Raw genomic sequence first — 18,815 nt, 5'->3', positions numbered from 1 at the left:
ACTGATGTTTTATTTTTTCCAAACTATTCCTTGCCACCCAAAACTTCGCCATTCTTTTTACGAAGTAATATATTTTATGCTTTTATCTTGAAGGCAGAATCGCTTACACATCCGTTCCTCTTCTGACTCACTCTGGCTAGCTTGACGCAGCTGGCTCCACAAACACCATCCAGGAAATCAGCTGTAAAGCCGACCAATCACGAGCTGCTCTAGGCGGGGGAGCCATTCAAGAGTGGTGACGTTACAAAACGTTTTGGTGCTGTTCAACACCAGCACGATAATTCAACTGTTCTGAACTTCAGGATGGATATAAGGATATTTCTCACATACAGGCATGAGTCTATTCAAACATTAAAACATAATATACGTAACTACACATTCCAGAGCCTATTAATATTTTCAAATCCTTTTGAGATAAAGACAACTATGTTTTCATATTTATTGCATACATTATGACTATGATATCATTCACATTACTAGTTTTTTATTTAATATTACTTCTCAAGCATTTGGCTCATAAACAAATGCAGCCGGACTATGCACAATATATGGTTATCGATTTAAAATAGAAGTTACAATGTTTTCATGATTCATACACACACGGAAAGCCTTTTAAGCCTCATTGCAGAATTGTACATAGCTATTTCGTCGTCTGAATTTTAATTTGTGGCAATAATTGTGTCATTTGGCATCATGTAGCCCTGGGCTGCCGTCAGGTGACTGCAGCAACAGGGCTGTAGCGGCTTTTGTTCCTTTGAAAATTGATGGACTGTTAATGGACCGCAAGGTGGCGAGATAATGCAGTAAAAAAGACAATAGAAAAAGGGTGGATTTAATGCCCACGTCCCTCCACATTGGTCCGAGTCAAGTTGCGAGAGTAAGCCAGAGTAACACCGGAAAATACTTGGTTTTGACTTCAAAATAAAAGCTCGCCACGTCAAACTAAAACTAAAAAGATAAGTATTGGGGTGTACAGAATATTTTGAGGGGAAACAAACATTTGTACCGTATTTTCATTAGCTACGTCAGAATTCAGACTTCAAAATAAAAGCTCGCCACGTCAAACTAAAACTAAAAAGATAAGTATTGGGGTGTACAGAATATTTTGAGGGGAAACAAACATTTGTACCGTATTTTCATTAGCTACGTCAGAAATGTTCCTTTATGTTCACTTTGGTACTGCACATTACTCAAAACAGAGATTGTTACTCAAAAAAATTATTTGTTACTCATTTCAAAAGTAATATTGTTTTACTTCTTACTCTTTGGGAGCGGTAATTTGTTGCACTACTCATCCGATTACTTTTGAGACATGTTTCATCTAGGCTAGCTCAGTGTTTGCCAGCGGCAACTGAGAGAACACCAACTATTTCTTCTATTAAAACATGGATGGATGGGATGGGGAGCGATGTAGTGATAACAAAAGATTGGTAACTGTAACATTATCATAGAATTTGAAAAGGTAATTCGTAATACTACTTGTTACTGGGAAAACTAATAACATGACTACAGTGTGTTACAGCCTAACACTGCTCAAAAATGCCTGCAACATGTGGTCTTCACTAAGGGTTTTATTTTGGAAGATTTTTGACCGGAAGCTCTCTTTGTATATTCTGATTAACTTGACACTGGTCCCCTATAGCGTTGTCCATTCATTGGAAGGAGGTGAATCCTGCGTCTGGGGGGACTTCTCTGTCTGTCTGCCGGCAACCTGATTGACTAACATCACCAACGCCCATAAACTGGCAATATCCAGGAAATGAACCGAGCTGTGAGAAGAAGAGACATTATTTTCCGTTAAGAGAAACGGTCCGACCGGCTCGGTTGCTCTAGTGCGGTGGTCGTGATTTGAGAGTGAAGCCTATTGTATAACAGCTAGAGTTCTCTATTGTGTTAACGGCATAGCTTCTGTGTTACTGGTCCGGACTGAAACACTGTTCACTTCGACTATCTGACTCCAACCGGTCCGAAAAATGACAACCAAAATCGATAAAGAGGCTTGCAGAGAAGCTTACAACCAAGTCAGAGATGATAACACGGAGATCAATTGGTGAGTGCCTCGTCAGGTCTACGAGCTAGCCCCAGTACGTGCCGCTGTATTCAAACTCTATTTAAAAATCTGGCCATTTAATATTGCTTTGCTTCTCGGCAAAGTACGCATGTCATAAAATGTGAGTCAAGGCCTTTTCCGAACCATTAGGAGCACCTCTTCAATTCGGCATTCATCAAATCCAACAAGCAACACTTATTACGACAAAAATCTTTTTTTTAGAATTGGTTCACCCTGCTAGCTGCCGCCCACCACGGTGCATTTTTTGCTGGATACGACTCTGGGAATAAAGGCGGACCTATTCTAAAAGTTGAAATGCTATTGAAATACGTGCCGCTTGTTGAATTGGATGTATGCCGAAGTGAAGAGGTGCTTCTTAGGCCTCGGAAAATTCCTCGAGTCATGTTTTTTGGGGTGTGTACTTCGGCCGATACGCAAGGCAACTTTAAACTGCCCGATTTTTTGAATGGAATTCGGCGCTAGCGCTCTCCATACAAGCTAGAACGGCACATATCAGGGGGGGGGGGGGCTAAAGTCTGCGACCGAGACCATCCTGGATATTTTTCACGCTCGGTATTTGAAGCCGGGCTCTAGCTCTGTAGCGATAAGGTGTCCGACACACACCCGGCCTTTCATTCAATCTCCCACTCTTCCCGATTTTAGCTGCTCGGTATTCTGGCCGTTTAGTGGCCACAGGCTGCACTGTTATCGGGCCCAGCGGGGCAGAAGTAATTTCCTTTGTCCTGTATCCAAAGGGGTACAGTATAGTGACACGTATGTACGGGCTGGCACACACGGCCTGACACCTTGCATATTTGGGCCTATGGCATTTTATTACCTAAAAAAAAAACGCAGCTGGTATGATGCGATTGTCGTGCAGCAACAGATCATAATGTTGGATCGTGAATGGATTAATGCCTCCCGATTAATGCACAGTCTGTTCTGCATCTTCCAGGGCTGCTTTTAAATACGACGGCTCCACGATCGTGCTTGCGGGACAAGGGTCTGACTATGACGAATTCAAGAGTCAGTGCACAGGTAAGGGCCCTGATTCCCTCTACTACTACACACACACACACACACACACACACACTGTAGTGGAACCACCATGCTAACATATGCACAACCACTGTAATGAATAGGTGTAAAACTTGTTTCCGGGCTGCTGCCAAGCCCAGTTTTGTGTTGTGGTGTGTGTGTGTGTGTGTGTGTGTGTGTGTGTGTGGCCTGCGTCCCACGTCTTTGCACTTGTTAAATGGCCTCTATACGCCTCCCAGCTTGACTTGCCAGGACACTAATCTTTTAAGACTCTTTCTGCTCTGTCACCCACTGGCCCTCAGCACTGTAACTACACTGTAAAAAAAAAAAAAAAAAAAAAGCACACTTCATACCGTATGGAATGCATTGTAATCTCTAAAATAGTTGTACACAGTGTGAACCCCATAGGAAAGGCCTATTATAGGCTTTGATTCCTAAGTTTTGTGCTTGAATTATGATGGGGAAAATGTTAAAGTCTGCTTCAAACTGTATTTTCCACCTAGGCCTTGGCACTTGTGTGACTGTGTGTGTGTGTGTGTGTGTGTGTGTGTGTGTGTGTGTGTGTGTGTGTGTGTGTTTCAATGGATCAGTGCTGCTGTGACTGACTATTTCTATGTACGTGGAGCATTTCTTCCCAAAGAGAGAGAGAGAGAGAGAAAAAAGCACCCAAAAAAGTCGAGCAGAAACTGTCCGATAATGACTCCCAGTGAGTGGAAATAACTGATGGGTGCAGGCTGGATATAGAAAGAACAAATCAGTCCAGCCCTCAGATGTAATTAGTCCTCTCTCTCTCTCCCTCTGTCCTCTAGAGTAAAGCATCTACTCAGATGTTGGGTGTGGCTGTTCCTGATGCTTGGTGTTGTTGTGTATAAAGCTAGTGGCCCCAGGCTGTTCTTTCTCCCTCTCTCTCTCTCTCTCTCTCTGTGTTTTTTTTCCCCCCCTCTGAACGTTTCGGGGCTCGCATTCCTGTGTTGAAATAGCTGATTTATTGCCTTATAGCAGGCCTCGATTGGTACCTGTCCCATCGGTGCCTGCAATAAACGACAGTATCAAATGACTCTCTCTCTCTCTCTCTGCACTCGTTTTCCATATTTAGGAGGGAAGTTGTAACTCTGAGGCAGCATTCGCAGCAGCAAAAAAAAAAAAAAAACTGAGCGTAGGAGGGGCTGATGCAGGCTGATCGTCACCTTATGAGTGATTCTAGATCAGCAGCGGGACTCGGCTTGACTGGCGGTCCGACTGCAGTATGTAAAAATAGCTGAATTCTGCGAGGTAAACGGAGAAGTCCCTGCGTCTAAATATCATTTGCCACCCAGAAAAAAACCCCCCTCTCAAACCTGCTTGTATTGTTTACATTTCTACAGATAAAGCAGAGGGATGACTGATGACTTATTTACCCCCCCCCCCCCCCCCCATGTGATAAATTATTAGACAAGAGGGCCCAGGAGGGAACTTTGGCCCCGGAACTCTCCGCCGATGTCGTTTCTTAGCTTCCGGATACATTTCTGGTGATTGTTTGCCTCGTCTTTGCGCCCCGTTATGATGCTAAAAACTATAAGATCAGACCTGGACTCGCTCAGGCTGGGGTGTGGGGAGCTTCCACACCTCGCCAAACCCCAGCTGACGCCCATGTATAGGGGACATGTACCTAGGAACGTATAGGGATGATCTCCCTATCTGCCTGCTAAAACGAAGCCAACTTAACGCAGGACAAAACCCACCAAACGAGCATCAGTTTGTCTTTTTTTTTTGCTGTATCATCATTGTCGTAGTGCAGTTTTTTCAGGGGGGTGGTGGATGAGGAGGGGGGGGGGTTGTGATTTGGCTGCAGTGTCAGCACCCCCCCCGCTTGTTAAAAGGGAAGAAGAGCACCGACCCGCAGACGGCACCAGGAAGAAGTCTGGCAGAGGAAGTGGTCTGGTGGTGGGAGGTGTGTGTGTGTGTGTGTGGGATGGGGGGGGATGGGGGGGCGGGGCGGGGGGTGGTAGTATTTTCCCTCTCGCATACTTCCTCAAGCGGTGGCAGTGACAGAGAGAAAAAGGGAGAGAGAAAAAAAATCCTCGCCATAAATCAATGATTTAGTGGGAGTTTGTCTATTGTCAACGAAGAGGTAATTCACCTTGGGTGTAGGGGAGAGGTGTGTGTGTGTGTGTGTGTGTGTGTGTGTGTGTGCATGAGTGCTGTGTCTGTACATGCATGTGCATCAAAGTTCAATCAGCTGACCGTGCTAGTGTGTGTGTGTGTGTGTGCATGCATGTCTGAATCTATACATGCCTGTGCGTCACAGTTCAATCAGGTGACTCTCTCTGTGTGTGTGTGTGTGTGTGTGTGTGTGTGTGTGTGTGTGTGCGCTGCCCCGGGCGGGTGGCGTTGAAACTAGCCGTGTCCTTTTCTCACCGCGCCGATAAGCCTCTTTTAAACAATGGCCGCTGTTGTTAACAGGCTGCAGGTCTGATCTGAGACCAGCGTTTTTTTCTGACGCGGTGCCAGGAAAGTCCTTTATTAGCTGCTCCCTCAGGTAAATAAAGATAACGCGGGTGCACAGGGTCACGCCGAACGAGACGGGGAGTCAGTTCGCCGCCACGTCACGGAAAGGTGCCACCTGGTACTAACGAGGGTGTCTAGAAATGCAGATTGCACCCGAGCGAATGTAGGTCCTTTTTTAAAGCGGCTTTGCGCGTTGGCGGCCCCCGGTGGCAGCGAGAGGTAACTGCTTGAAATTGAATGGACTTCGATACCCAGGAATCCAGTCTGTGACGCTTTGATACCAAAGATACCAAAGAGAGGGAAAGATCTAACGTTGGGGAGTCCAGCTTTCTCTGCTCACTGCTGTTTAGGAGACACTTTGGATTTCACTTTTTAAGTTTAATTACCTCACTTCCTGCGGGTGGAGAAGTGACCATACTGACACCAGAATTTAATTTGTAGTTTATAAGTAGGGGTTTACAGCTGGTTTGGATGATTGGATCTTCATTCTTTCTTGGGTTTTTTTTATGTTTTTGCTCCATCCCATTACATCACCAGGTTAAATGCAGGTGGACAGGGGGTCAGTGTTGCGGGCCAGGGCCGAGTTTTTGCCCTTCAGTTATTCTACAACAGGTAGGATGGCCCAGGAGTGTTGGACAGTCGCACGGAAACATCTGGAAGACGGCGAATGAGAATTGCCTTTGTGTTACGGTTGAGTAATGGGTACACACCAACGGCAAACACTGTGGAGAAGACAGTTTGAGAGATGAATGAATGGCGAGGAGAGAGACGGTAAAAGTGTGTCGGAGAGGGAGAGATAAACAGAAAGAGGCATGGAGAAAGTGAGAGAGAGAGTGTGAGTGAGTGAACAGAGAATTGGTGCATTCACTCAGTAGGCTGTAGAGGGTTTTAAGGTGATGTAACACACCCTCTGGCGGCCATATTGGAAGTCCTCAGCTCTTAGGCAACCATAGCTGAGAGCAGCTTAACGTGCCTCAACACAACTGAACAGGCATGATTAATTTCTATGCTGTTCTGCTGGGAACTGATTATTTCATCACTGATACAGCTGGTTGACTTTGTTTTCAGATAATGTTAGTTTGTTAGCTAGCTAGCTTGGTCAGCTAACCATCACTGTCTTGTTGTAATACATTTTAATTGCGCACTAGCTAACATATTTAGTATTAGCTAATGTTAGTAGCGGCTAGTAGTTGCATTCCCAAACATTAGTTTGCTAAAAGAGCCTGCTGGCTAGTTAGCTAGCTAAGAGTTAGTTCAGGTTAACTGAGCTGACTCTTCTCAAGCTACAACTCAGAGTGTTTTGGAGTAGAGACTAGAGCTAAAGACAAGACAGTTCACTGTGTCACACTAACCTACATTTAGAAACAAATCTAACCATAACCTCATCAGACTTAATTTGTACTCATGTTACTGAATTGACCTGCAGCCACACCACAACAACCTTTTTCAGGTATTTCTCTTTTTCTAGCCTGGTTGTTATATTTACTGGACTTTGTGGTAACACTTTATAATAAGGGTCACTAAGTTAAGGGTTAGTTAATGCTTAATAAGTGTTAGTTAATGTTTAATAAGCATTAACTAACCATAACAGTTAACTAATGTGTAATTTACTAATGGTGTTCATGTTAACTAAGGTATTAATTTATACATTATTTAATAGTTTATAAAGATGACTATTAAATAATGTATAAATTAATACCTTAGTTAACATGAACACCATTAGTAAATGATTACCAGACACATTAGTTAACTGTTAATTAAGGGTTAGTTAATGCTTATTAAGCATTAACTAACCCTTAACTTAGCGAACCTTATTGTAAAGTGTTACCGACTTTGTTCTGACTTGAGTTACTGTTCTACATTTAGACTTGAGACTTGTGCCTCAAGACTTGAGACTGACTTGGGACATTATTAACTAACAGCCAATTCTCCAGCGGACCTCCATGATGGAGCAAGACGTGGTTGCTGGGAGAGTTGTGCTGCAACTGCAAAGCCTCACAACAGATCTCACTCCTTTAGTCTATTGACCTGAATACTCTGCCACCCCCCTCATCCCAGACACACACACACACACACACACACACCGAAACACACCGATTCACCCCAGTTTGCGATTTTGGGCCTCGGCCAGAGCGGTGGCGCCACAACAAGCAAACCCTGCGCTTGAGTTCATGCTCTTTGGAGTAACAATGAAACTCTCTCACACACATGCACACACACACACACACACCACAGACCATAAAAATGTTCCCTTTATGATGAAACTCAATGACGCACCAGACTGGCACATCAGCACACACACAAAGCACACCATGAACACAAAGACAAACATACAGATAGTAGGTAGTACAAACACTGTTAGATATATGGGGCCTATATTGGCTTTTTATTACAATGTGAATATTGGCCAGACAGTGTTTGTTTGTTTGATTAGCAGAAAGTATCACACACACACACGCCTCGCCACAAACACCCAATTTCATACTAATTGGGTGTTTTCGCCCAATCTCATCCTAACCTGACACTATAACCTTTACACCAAATCTAGTCATTCATCTTCAATCAATGATAGCTGGCTGTTGCATGGTGCTGCAATGGCCGAGTCAGCTGCAGTGTTTGCCTGGTAATGCCAATCCACTGGCATGAGTTCTCTGTCATGTTTCTTCTCAGTCTTCACAGTTTATTTTCACTTTTCTGTGACAAAAACGATGGCAATGAAGGGTGGGCAGTGGGCGCTCTTCTTTAAAGTCACAACTACAGTTACTACTACTATTACTGCTACTGTTTCTGCTACTGTTACTACTATTACTGTCTCTTTCGCTCTCTCTCTCTCTCTCTCTCTTTCTCTGTCCTGTTCTAGGTTTAAAAGCATATTGGAAAAAAAAAAGTGGTTTGTTTTTCGTGCTGAAACATCACTGCAATCTCCGCCTCACAAACGCGTACCTCCGCAGTGCGTTACTCACTCTCTCTCCCCTCTCTCTCCCCTCTCCCCAATCAGATGACAACCGTCTGTTCGGGTTCGTGCGGATCACGACGGGGGACGCCATGAGCAAACGAGCCAAGTTCACCCTCATCACCTGGATCGGCGAGAACGTCAGCGGGCTGCAGCGCGCCAAGATCAGCACCGACAAGACGCTGGTCAAAGACATCGTGCAGGTCGGTGGTGAAGCGAACGGCGGCCAAGAGTGGTCGTCATGATTGCGATGATAAAATAAGATGAAGTAATGATCCCCAAGGGGAACATGGGTGGGTGCAGAAGTAAAATAGTAGAAATATAATGAATGAAAAGCAGGAAGAAATGAACTACAGCATTGCGAAGGTGTGCAAAATAAGCAGTAGTACATACTGAGACAAAGAAAAGAAATGACAAATATGCATAATAGGGCTGGGCGATAATTCAATATTATCGCTTATCGCATTTCAGTGGAATCATATCATGATGATATGACGAGATTTTGATATTGTGACACACATTTCTGCTGTCTAAATTGATGATGACAAGCAAATTTTACTTAAAAACTCTCATAAAATGAGTTATGGTAGGAATATTATTTGAATATTTCTGTTTTCTTTGACATCACACCTAACATTACGATTCAGTTCAATGAGATGAACATTAATTTGATTATTTAACATGATTTTGCATAAATGAACCATATCGTGATATATATTAATATCGAGAAAAATCCTTATGATTATCGTGATATTGATTTCAACCATATCGCCCAGCCCTAATGCATAATATGAAAATTACAAATATATGAAGATATTTACAATATTTGCAAATGAGAAAGCATATGAAGAAAACACAAATACATTTACTTTATATGTCTATTATATTCATATTAATTTTTGCCACCAGCATTTTACCAAGTGGTGTCTTACAAGACGAAGATCAATTGTGTTTGTAGACTTATCTCTCTCTCATATTATGGCGCGCTTTGTGCAGTTGCTGCTGAACTGCTCTGTGTTGTCCAGAATTTAATGCTAAGGAGTTTCTGCTCTTCAGGGGTTTTTTTATGCGAATAATGACATGTCACAATTGAAAAGCTAAAAGTAAATGGTGAACATTCAATAAAATGTCCTTGTTTGAGGACTAAAAGTTTTTTGTCCAAAAAGAAACTGTGTTAAAAATGGCAAAATGCGTGTGTGGAATACATAATGCCATATGCTTGGTTCAGTCTAATTACACAGCAGTTGAAAAGTAGCCTTGGACTACTTCTGTAAAATGTCTGTCCATCACGAATTCCCAGAAATCTCATACATGTTGTTTCTCCTAAGTCTTCATCATGGCTGTATGACCATTATTTGGTGCATTAGAATATTTCTTTCTTTTCATCTTCAGATGGCATGAAATATGGCCAAGAACTGACACTGATACCAAAGAACAATAATAACTTGCCCAGTACTGATCAATTCTTGAAAGACTCTTTCCATGGTTCTGGTGAATCTGACATTCAGGAAGCCAATTTATTTGCTTCAACCCAGCTGATGTAAAGGCATCTAACTTACATCATATTGTGACATTTCAAAAGTTTTCTTAAAATTAGCTTGACAACTGGATGGAAACACAGCTATTAGGATATACTGTATAGTATATACAGTAATGTTTTCTCCTGACGGAGAGATCTTTAAACCTTTCCTACACTGTATGGTGTAGGAACTTGTGTCTAAAACTGCCTAAAATCTACTCATGGACATCAATTGGATATGGCAAAGTGTGGCCTAAGTGAGTCCAAATGTGATCTTGCATGTTTTAAAGATCAAGCAAAAATCAAAAGAAACTTATTTGGAAGCCATATCTGAAAGTAAAAGTCACTTCAGGAGGAATGTTCCCTCTAAGCTGATAATTTGGTGACCTACATCTAATAATTTATCACACTGACTGTCATCAGTCATTGCTCCACTTTGTCTCAAGAAGTCGATGTAAATGTGGTTTGAAGTTTTGCTGGCAGATGATATTAGCTTCGGGTTCACACTGTACTTCAAGGTTTAGTAAATTTGACGCGCCCCTGAATGTACCCATCCCTCCCTTTTGCGCCACATGGCGTGTTAACACTTTTTCACACATTTTCTGACCCCCCCGCGTGCTCGTTTTGTTTCCGCAGAACTTCGCCAAGGAGTTCATGATCAGCGATATGAGGGAACTGGAGGAGGACTACATCCGCACGGAGCTGAAGAAGGCGGGCGGCGCCAACTACGACGCCCAGGCCGAGTAGAGCAGGCAAACGCCCGACAGTCCACTGGAAGGGTCGGGGTGGGGGAGGGGACGGGAAGGGAAAGGGGGAGTGGGGGTTATAGGTGGGGGGTGGGGGAGTGTTGGGGCAGGGCTGCTACCTATTTGGGAGAGGGAGAGGTGGGCTGGGGGGGAGGGGTGGTGGTGTTGGCTGCGGGTTGACACGCCTCGGTGGAAGGGACATACACCATACATACACGTTTTACTTTCAAAGTGAGTGCCGGCAAAAAACCCTCGAGGATTTTCTTCATTTACAAGAACACACATACGAATAAACTAGAGGTGCACTGATAGCAATTTTCATAACTGGTGTAAGTGCTTTACTTTGGTATATCGACTATCAATGATCCAAACTGCTGATTCAGAATAGGTTAACAGATTAAGAAGAGTGTGGTAGGTTAGGCCCAGTAAAAAAGAATGGCATATCATCTGCATAGAAACAAAACCTGTCACAAATAGCAGCATGTCAGCATTTTCAGATGACAGGAGAAAAGTTCCATACCGCATCAAAGTGCATGTCATTAAAAGAATCAATGTCAGGACAGCTTCATTTGCCTTTGGAGCTGGATCGGTGCACGTCCCGTTAACTACAGATACTACCGGTGCACCTCTACACCAGACAGACATGCCAACAAATAGCCCCCTTTCCTCTCCTCTCCCCCGCCCTCTCCCCAGTCAGGTCATGGTTGGTTATCTACTGTGCTGTGCATCATCATCTCACACTCGTCCTCATCTCAGCTGGGCTGCAGCAGAGCTAAAAGCAACACTCAGCAATATGAAGTCGCATCAGGATTTCAGGGCCCACTCTCAGCCAGGAATAATGTCACAAGATGAGGATGTGAATAAGTGAAGGGTTTCACTCCGAAATGCCACATACCGATCATGGAAATTGTAAGATAACTAACCCATCAAGTTGGGGAGGTGATTTTTCTAAAATGAGTAAATAAAATGAAAATACATTTTGCCCATGAATGTAACTTTTAGTCCAACAATCATGATATTGTAAGAGAGGGTGGATATGTTGTTTTGAAATGAAACTCTTCAACTGTAGGCATTTCTTTGACATCGGAGCATGCTCTTAGTCATGATACACTGTACCTACAGGAGTAAAAGATCTCCACTAAGCTCGTGTCATATTGCCAAGTAGACATTTAGTGCCCGCTCCATCTCTACCCAAGTAGCTGTGTTTTGGATTACAGCCCGAAAGTGAACCATTACAACTGTTCTATGTCCGAAGAGGGATGCTGTTTGGTCTCCAATCCGCCCTCCTATGTTTGCATACTAGCGCTTTTTGCCCTAACTTCCCTGACAGCTGTAGTCCAAACATAGTTATTTGGTGAGCGAAAGAGCATGACCATTTTTGAATCTTCTCTTTATCTGGTTTTCACTTTCTCTAACCAGTTTCGGGTAGTGAAAGCAATGACAAGCCGTGCATACACGTGAACCAGATCTAGGACAGGAAGCGAAGAAGAGCACATGCCAAGGAATGAGGCTTTTGGCCCACGTCTGAAGGCTCATACAGGATGCTACCTGTAGGTATTATGCAGTAGGAATACACAGAAACGATCTCTAACATAATTCACAACAGCAGCATCTGTAGTCAAGTATGAGATGTTCCACAATTGGTCAAATCTTCTGATAGTAAACTTCAAATAGGTTCTGAGCTGCTATACTCGGCAATATGAGCTTTCAGGGCTTCGAGAGTGGAGGTCTTTTCTCCTGGTGTCCCATCTTACGATCTACCACTTAAAGGTATCCATGCATACTGTAACCTACTGTGTTTGACTGCCTTAATCTCCCATGGAGAGAGGGGCATCATGGGAGTTTGTGGACACTACACTGTGATTGGCTATCCTCTCACGGGGGTGGGACTTCGATTGGCCTGTGGCTCACTATCCAATAGAGCGAGCTCGTCATCCCAACCCAGGAGGAGCCCTTTCTCGGTTGTAGCATCTCTTTTTATTTGGTTTCAAACCCCCCACCCCGCCCCCCACAAAAAAGGAATGTTTCTTTCTTGTACTTTTTTTTGTTTTGTTTTTTGAGATGATTTTTATTTTCTCCGAAGAGTTTTACCTTTTGATTTTATTCTTGAGAGCATTGTTATCTTGGACATTGGAGGAAGAGATTTTCAAAAAATAATAAAAAAAAAAGAAAAAGAAACTGAATGGGCACAAGATCAATCATTTCAGAATAAAAATTGATGTCGTTTTTTTCCAAAACCTGCTTCTCAAAGTGTCTTTTGTGTGTGTCTGAAGCTCACATTGAAATGTAAAGAAGGGTCTTTTGGTAAGGATGTGAATCAAGTTAAATGAGTTTGGTTGGGCCGGTGGCGGTCAGAACTTTTTCCGTTGACCGACACCCAGAAAAACGAGGGTTCTTCAAGGGTTCATTGGTTAAGGTAGTGGTTCTATATACTGCAGAGCTGTAATGTTCAAAGAACCCAATGATTGGTTCAAATAAAAAACTGGTCAATCAAAATGAATAACTTGGTATGGTTCTTAAAATGGTCTTTTAATATTGCTGGTTTGGAGCATTTCATGATTTATTAAATGGTTCTTTACGGCATCTATATGAAACCATTTGAGCACGATGCTACAGAATAGAGAACCTTCTAAAATGGGTACTGCTATCACAGAAGCCTAAAGAACCATATTCTAGTGTTCCATAGAACCATTTTTTTAAGAGTGTATGATGAGGTAATGGGAGTCTTTTGGCACTGAGCGGCTTCAGGGTCCACATGGCAACCGTCTCCGGGAGCTTAGGGGACTCCCATGGGTTGCCATGGTCACCGTTACCGTCACGCTCAGCCAATCAGCAGCCAGGGTGGGCAAGGGGTGGGTGGGCGGTCGGGGGTAAGCTGCAGTGTTCTGGTTCTACAGCGTCTCAATAAGACCCTCATTACTTAGCTCTACCCTCCCTTCATTATTATCTGTCTCTGTCCCTCTGTTGTTGCCTAACCCCCCCCCCCACCCACACACACACACATACACACACCCCAAACCTGCTTTCTGTTAAGCTGCCCTGCCACCCCCACCCACTTCTCTCAACTGGTACTTTGCTTCAACAGCTGTGAACTTGCCTTGCGAACAGCGTTGGACTCATTACCCACCGAAAATGGAATATATTACTCATTACATGTCAATCAATTCAAAAGTAATATTATTAGTTTACATATGACTCCCTGGGAGCTGTAATTAACTATACTGGTCATTATTAAATTTCCATTATGCCCCCCCCCCCCCCCCCCCCCAATTGTCGATTGCATCCTCTCTTCTCTTCCTCTCTATAATCAGGTTAAGGCAGTTTCCTCTCGTGTGAATGATCACGAAACCAAACAGCGTTGATGTCCAATGGTTTGGTCATCCTTTTATTAGGTAAAATCAAAGTAGTGGGAATTCTTCCACCCAGAGAAAAGTCCACCTTTGACCATTCCTCATCAAAGTAATGGGAATACTTTCACCTAGAGAAAGTCAACTTTTGTACCATTTCTCATCAAAGTAGTGGGAATTCTTCCACCTTGACAAAGTCCACCTTTGGACCATTCCTCATTAAAGTAGTGGGAATTCTTCCACCTTGAGAAAGTCCACCTTTGGGACCATTCCTCATCAAAGTAATGGAATACTTCCACCCAGAGAAAGTTCACCTTTGGACATTCTTCATCAAAGTAGTGGGAATACTTACACCTAGAGAAAGTCAACTTTTGTAGCATTTCTCATCAAAGTAGTGGGAATACTTCCACCCGGAGAAAGTCAACTTTTCTAGCATTTCTCATCTACGTTCACCTCATCTTAGCTCAGTGTGAGAGGACTAATCATGATGACTAAAACAAATCAAGAGATGGGGGTGGGGGAGTTTATAAAAGTAACAACTTATTTTTTTGGAGTGATAATTAACTCTATTGTTGAAACTGAAATAGTAATTCACCTCACTCCTCGTTACTGGGAAAGGTAATCACATTACTGATAAGCGTGTTACCGCCCAACACTGCCTCCTAATGACTTAATCTATGGTCAGTAAGCCTCTTGCGCTCTGCTTTCGTGACTGGGACAGTCAGTACTTTCAGTACAATCATAATGAAAGGGTGGAGTCAAGCTAATTTGAGTGTTATCTTGATGCTTTGGGTGTTGAATATGCTTGACTGCTACTGTTTTGTATCAGGTCAGTCAATGGCACCCAGCTTTGCTACTGTTCATATCCAGACACCGCTGGTATCTGTCTCTCTTTTCACTCTACGTGTGTGTGTGTGTGTGTGTGTGTCATGATGTTATAGTCATCAGAGGAATGGATTTATGGTTGCCTGTGTGAGTCAGCTACTGATCAAACATGATTCCTGGTGATAGTGTGTGTGTGTGTGTGCTTCGGTCTGGTTGACTGGCTGGGGGGCTGCAGTGCTCTATGGGGACTAATAGCAGGTTACATAACAGAGCTCTGGTATTATGGCTTACTATTGCTTTGAGTAAGCTGCGGTGAAGTGAGTAGTGAAGGATGTATTTTAAGCTCATGTTACAATGTGTGTGTGTGTGTGTGGGAGTGGAGGCTAGTTGGCACTGGTGTGGCGGTGTGTTGGGGGACCATATTAATGAGATTAATGCCTTTAGGGAGATTAAAATTAAGTCTTTGGGTGCGATCACAACTATAGTTTGCTTTCTTTGGCCCAAACTATAGTGGAAAAGTTTATTTTGTTGTGTTTTTGTATTTGGTGCATTTAGGTTCACACTGCCCAATTACAAGCGAAGCAGGATTTGTAAACAAAAGTCACATGACTCACAAGTAGTTAATTTATTGGACAGATTTTTGGTATCCTGTCAACCTGCCAGGTTATAGGTTTTGGTCAAAACAAATCTGATTCCAGTCCCTGTAACTTTAGCAAGTCTTCTCTGGTGTTCATACCAGTTCAGAACAAATGAAGGCTTTCCGAGCATGAGGAACTGCTGGCTATCGGATGTCAACATCCGTCTCCTTCTACCCATAAACCACAGCACAGTTCTCTTGCATTTCCAGGTGCCTCGGCGTGGTTATTTGGTGCCACCAGAGTTTGAATGGCAAACTGAACAAAAGGAGGAAATGCTCCAGAGTTCAGATTAGCCGCTCCAAATGCTTTATTACTGCCTCACTCTCACTCTGCTAACAAGCAAGTTGCTCTTTCACACAGACAAACAGGATCACACCGTACAAAACTGTTCTCACAGTTCATGTTGATGTAGGAGCCAACACAGAAACCACACGCTTTCTACACACTTCTTGTTGTTGCGCCACCCAAAAGAATTAGGAAAATACACCAGAACCAATGCAGAACAGCAGCAAGGTGACTTCCCACTTCTATGGGTATGACTGTATTTTTATGACCAAGGTTTAAACTTACTCTTGCATTGGAACTGGCTCACAGGGTGACACAATTAAAGGCCTTGATCATCCCATGTGACTCCCCCCATCCTATAGTGCTGTGCCAGCTATAGTGAATGCACGATGGCAGCCATTGTGGAAGCGTCCCACCCCATGCATCTTTCCTGCAGATCATTGCAACAAACATGTAAAAAGTCGGACCTTATAATGCCTGAAAGAGTCTTACATTATATAAATTCAAGGTATTCAAATGTCTTACATACTGTAAATAGGAGTTATTCAGGTTTATTTCCAACCAACCAAAGTTACACTTTGATGCAACTATGAAATTAGTCAGTGGTATTGAGAGATTCTTTACATGGAGTGATACTGAGTTGGAATGCAAGTCAAATTCCACAAATTGTGTAGTGTCACCAAAAGATGTGAATGGGAGTGGTAATGTTGGTATTCTTATGTTGTATTACATTACTGCACTTCCAGTTGATCCATGTGTTTCCTTCGGGTGCTCCAGTTTACTCCCAAAGCCATGCAAGGGCAGATGGATCAGAGACTCTAAAATGTCCATAGGTGGGAATGTGAGTGTGTCTTCTCTGTTTTAGCCCTGCGATTGACTGGCAACCTGTCCGGGGTGTCTCAGTGCATGCTGGGATAGGCTCTGGCCCATGACCCTGAATTGGAATAAGTAGGGCAAAGACAATGAATGAACTGTCTTAAATCCAATTCCAGGTAGCATTAAAAGGCCTTAAATGTGGCTCTCTGAAACCTGCAGATACCCTTCTTTCCCATGGCTAAATCTGCACCCAGACCAGCTCTGACATCTTCTTGGGATGTGTATGTATGTCGCTCCGTTCAGTCCTGAGCTCACACCAAGAGCCACCAGAGGATAGCGCAACATTTTGGGACTTGAACTGCCTAAATTGAACTTGGGACTCAGGGGCTAGAAGGACCGCAATGGATGTTAAACTTAGACCGATACATCAGTTTGCCGATATTTCAGCCAGACATTGGCCTTTTATTACGTACTGTATGGATGAATACGTTTTCATGTCCTGAGGCGTTTCCACCCGATACAATTCTGCAATTCTGAAAATGTTTAAATATTCAAATTTAAAGATATTGAATACTAAAAATTCAATCCAAAAATGTTGGTATCGTCCTTCAAAAAGCCATATCAGTCAAACCCTAACGTGCCTCACTCTTAGGAACGCCAGTGGATATTATAATACGTATACTGGGACATTTTGAGACTTGAAATGCCTAAAATGAACTTGGGACTCAGGGGCTAGTAAGGGCTGTAATGGATATTGTGATTATTGTTGCACTGGCGCATGTCTCTCTCTCTCTCTCTCTCTCCCTCTCTCTCTCTGTCACTTTTTTGCAGTCTGTTTGCAGTCCTCAGTATAGCCCTGCATGTCCTGACAGCTCCAGTCAGCTAAGCCAAGGGTGAATACAGGCAGCGTCACATCTTCTCAGGCTGTGTGGGGAGTATAAGTATATTATATTCGTGTGTTGTCTCAGAGAGAGAGAGAGAGAGAGAGAGAGAGAGAGAGAGAGAGAGAGCGAGAGAGAGAGAGAGGGGTCAGCATGCAGGACCTGTAGGAGTGTCCAAACAGGGATTTTCAGAGCAGTTCCTGCGGAGCGATACCACTCAGATCCTTCCTGCATTCCTCAGACCTCCTCTACACTGCGGCATATTTTGCAGCCTACACCGAGTCATGTGCTCCGTCCGAGCACGTGCGTGCGTGTGTGTGTGTGTGTGTGTGTGAGAGAGAGAGAGAGAGAGAGAAGGCGAGAGAGAGAGAATAGCTTTATAACCACACCCCATGTCAGAATGTGTGTGTTCTTGGAATTCTGTCCTTATGAGAATCGAACGTCCCCGCAAAGATAGAGCGATGAGGAAACTCCTCACTTAGTTTAGGATTAGGATTTGGATTCAGAGTCAAGATTAGGATTAGGTTTAATTTAGAGTAAGGGTTAAATTTAGGCATGTAGTGGCAAGGATTAAGGGTAGAGTGAATGCGGTCAATGGAACGTCCTCATAAGTATAGTAAGAAAACCTGTGTGTGCAAGCCGGTGTGAACACTTTTGCAAATCCTGATCTCACTTCTTGTTCCTCTGTGAAAAGCGCTGAAAGGCCGACATACATAAAGTCAGTGTAATTCACAACCGAGGATAATACAATGTAAGACATTTTGGGGTTTCAAAAGAAAACAAACAGCCTTTTCGTTTCAATTCCGCGGCCCCAGCCCTCGGTGTTTAATTAAATGAAATATTTGGTTAGTCACAGCCTCAGCGGGGTCCCAGTCCAAACGGGCCAGTGTGCTCCGAGTCATCTGTGTGTGAGCGATGTTGAAACAACCCCTCGCCCCCGGGGATGAGCTCATCACTTCGGAGAGAGAGAGAGAGATGGGTGGGGGTGGGCCCTGGGGTGTGGGTGTGTGGAGGGGAGGGGAGGGAGAGTCTCTTCCCACTGAATGATTTCCCCTCTCCAGTCAAGAGAAGGGGGAAAAGAAATCCCTTCTATCTCTCTTTACTCCATTTCTTTTCCTATAGCACTCGTTCTTACGTGATTGTTAGGGTTTTTAAATTAAGAATTTCTTAATTTGTAGCAACATGTGAGTCCATTCCCTCCAATCAGCTCCTGGTTAAAGATTCCAGAAT

The 18,815-nt window shown here is 43.5% G+C and overlaps 1 protein-coding gene across 1 annotated transcript; it reads left to right on the top strand.

Moving 5' to 3' along the window:
- Positions 1-1,664: 1,664 nt before the first annotated feature.
- On the top strand, positions 1,665-10,833 carry cotl1 (coactosin-like F-actin binding protein 1). The gene is made up of 4 exons (XM_071547362.1): positions 1,665-2,050; positions 3,006-3,088; positions 8,574-8,731; positions 10,684-10,833. The coding sequence occupies exons 1-4, from the start codon at positions 1,974-1,976 to the stop codon at positions 10,792-10,794; spliced, it is 429 nt and encodes a 142-aa protein (XP_071403463.1). The 5' UTR covers positions 1,665-1,973; the 3' UTR covers positions 10,795-10,833.
- The last annotated feature ends 7,982 nt before the right edge of the window (positions 10,834-18,815 follow it).

The sequence above is a fragment of the Centroberyx affinis genome, unplaced genomic scaffold, assembly GCF_046629955.1.
Source record: "Centroberyx affinis isolate AG114_WGS23_722 - 3 ecotype Tasmania unplaced genomic scaffold, CSIRO-AGI_Caff_v1 ptg005840l_1, whole genome shotgun sequence".
NCBI classification, from domain to species: domain Eukaryota; kingdom Metazoa; phylum Chordata; class Actinopteri; order Beryciformes; family Berycidae; genus Centroberyx; species Centroberyx affinis.
This window is presented reverse-complemented; position numbering and strand designations above follow the sequence as displayed.

Bases quoted from the DNA above. Each gene is read 5' to 3' on its own strand.
- cotl1 (XM_071547362.1), top strand. From the start codon at position 1,974: ATGACAACCAAAATCGATAAAGAGGCTTGCAGAGAAGCTTACAACCAA. The intron at 2,051-3,005 runs GTGAGTGCCTCG...TGCATCTTCCAG, and splicing joins GATAACACGGAGATCAATTG to GGCTGCTTTTAAATACGACG. The intron at 8,732-10,683 runs GTCGGTGGTGAA...TTGTTTCCGCAG, and splicing joins TGGTCAAAGACATCGTGCAG to AACTTCGCCAAGGAGTTCAT.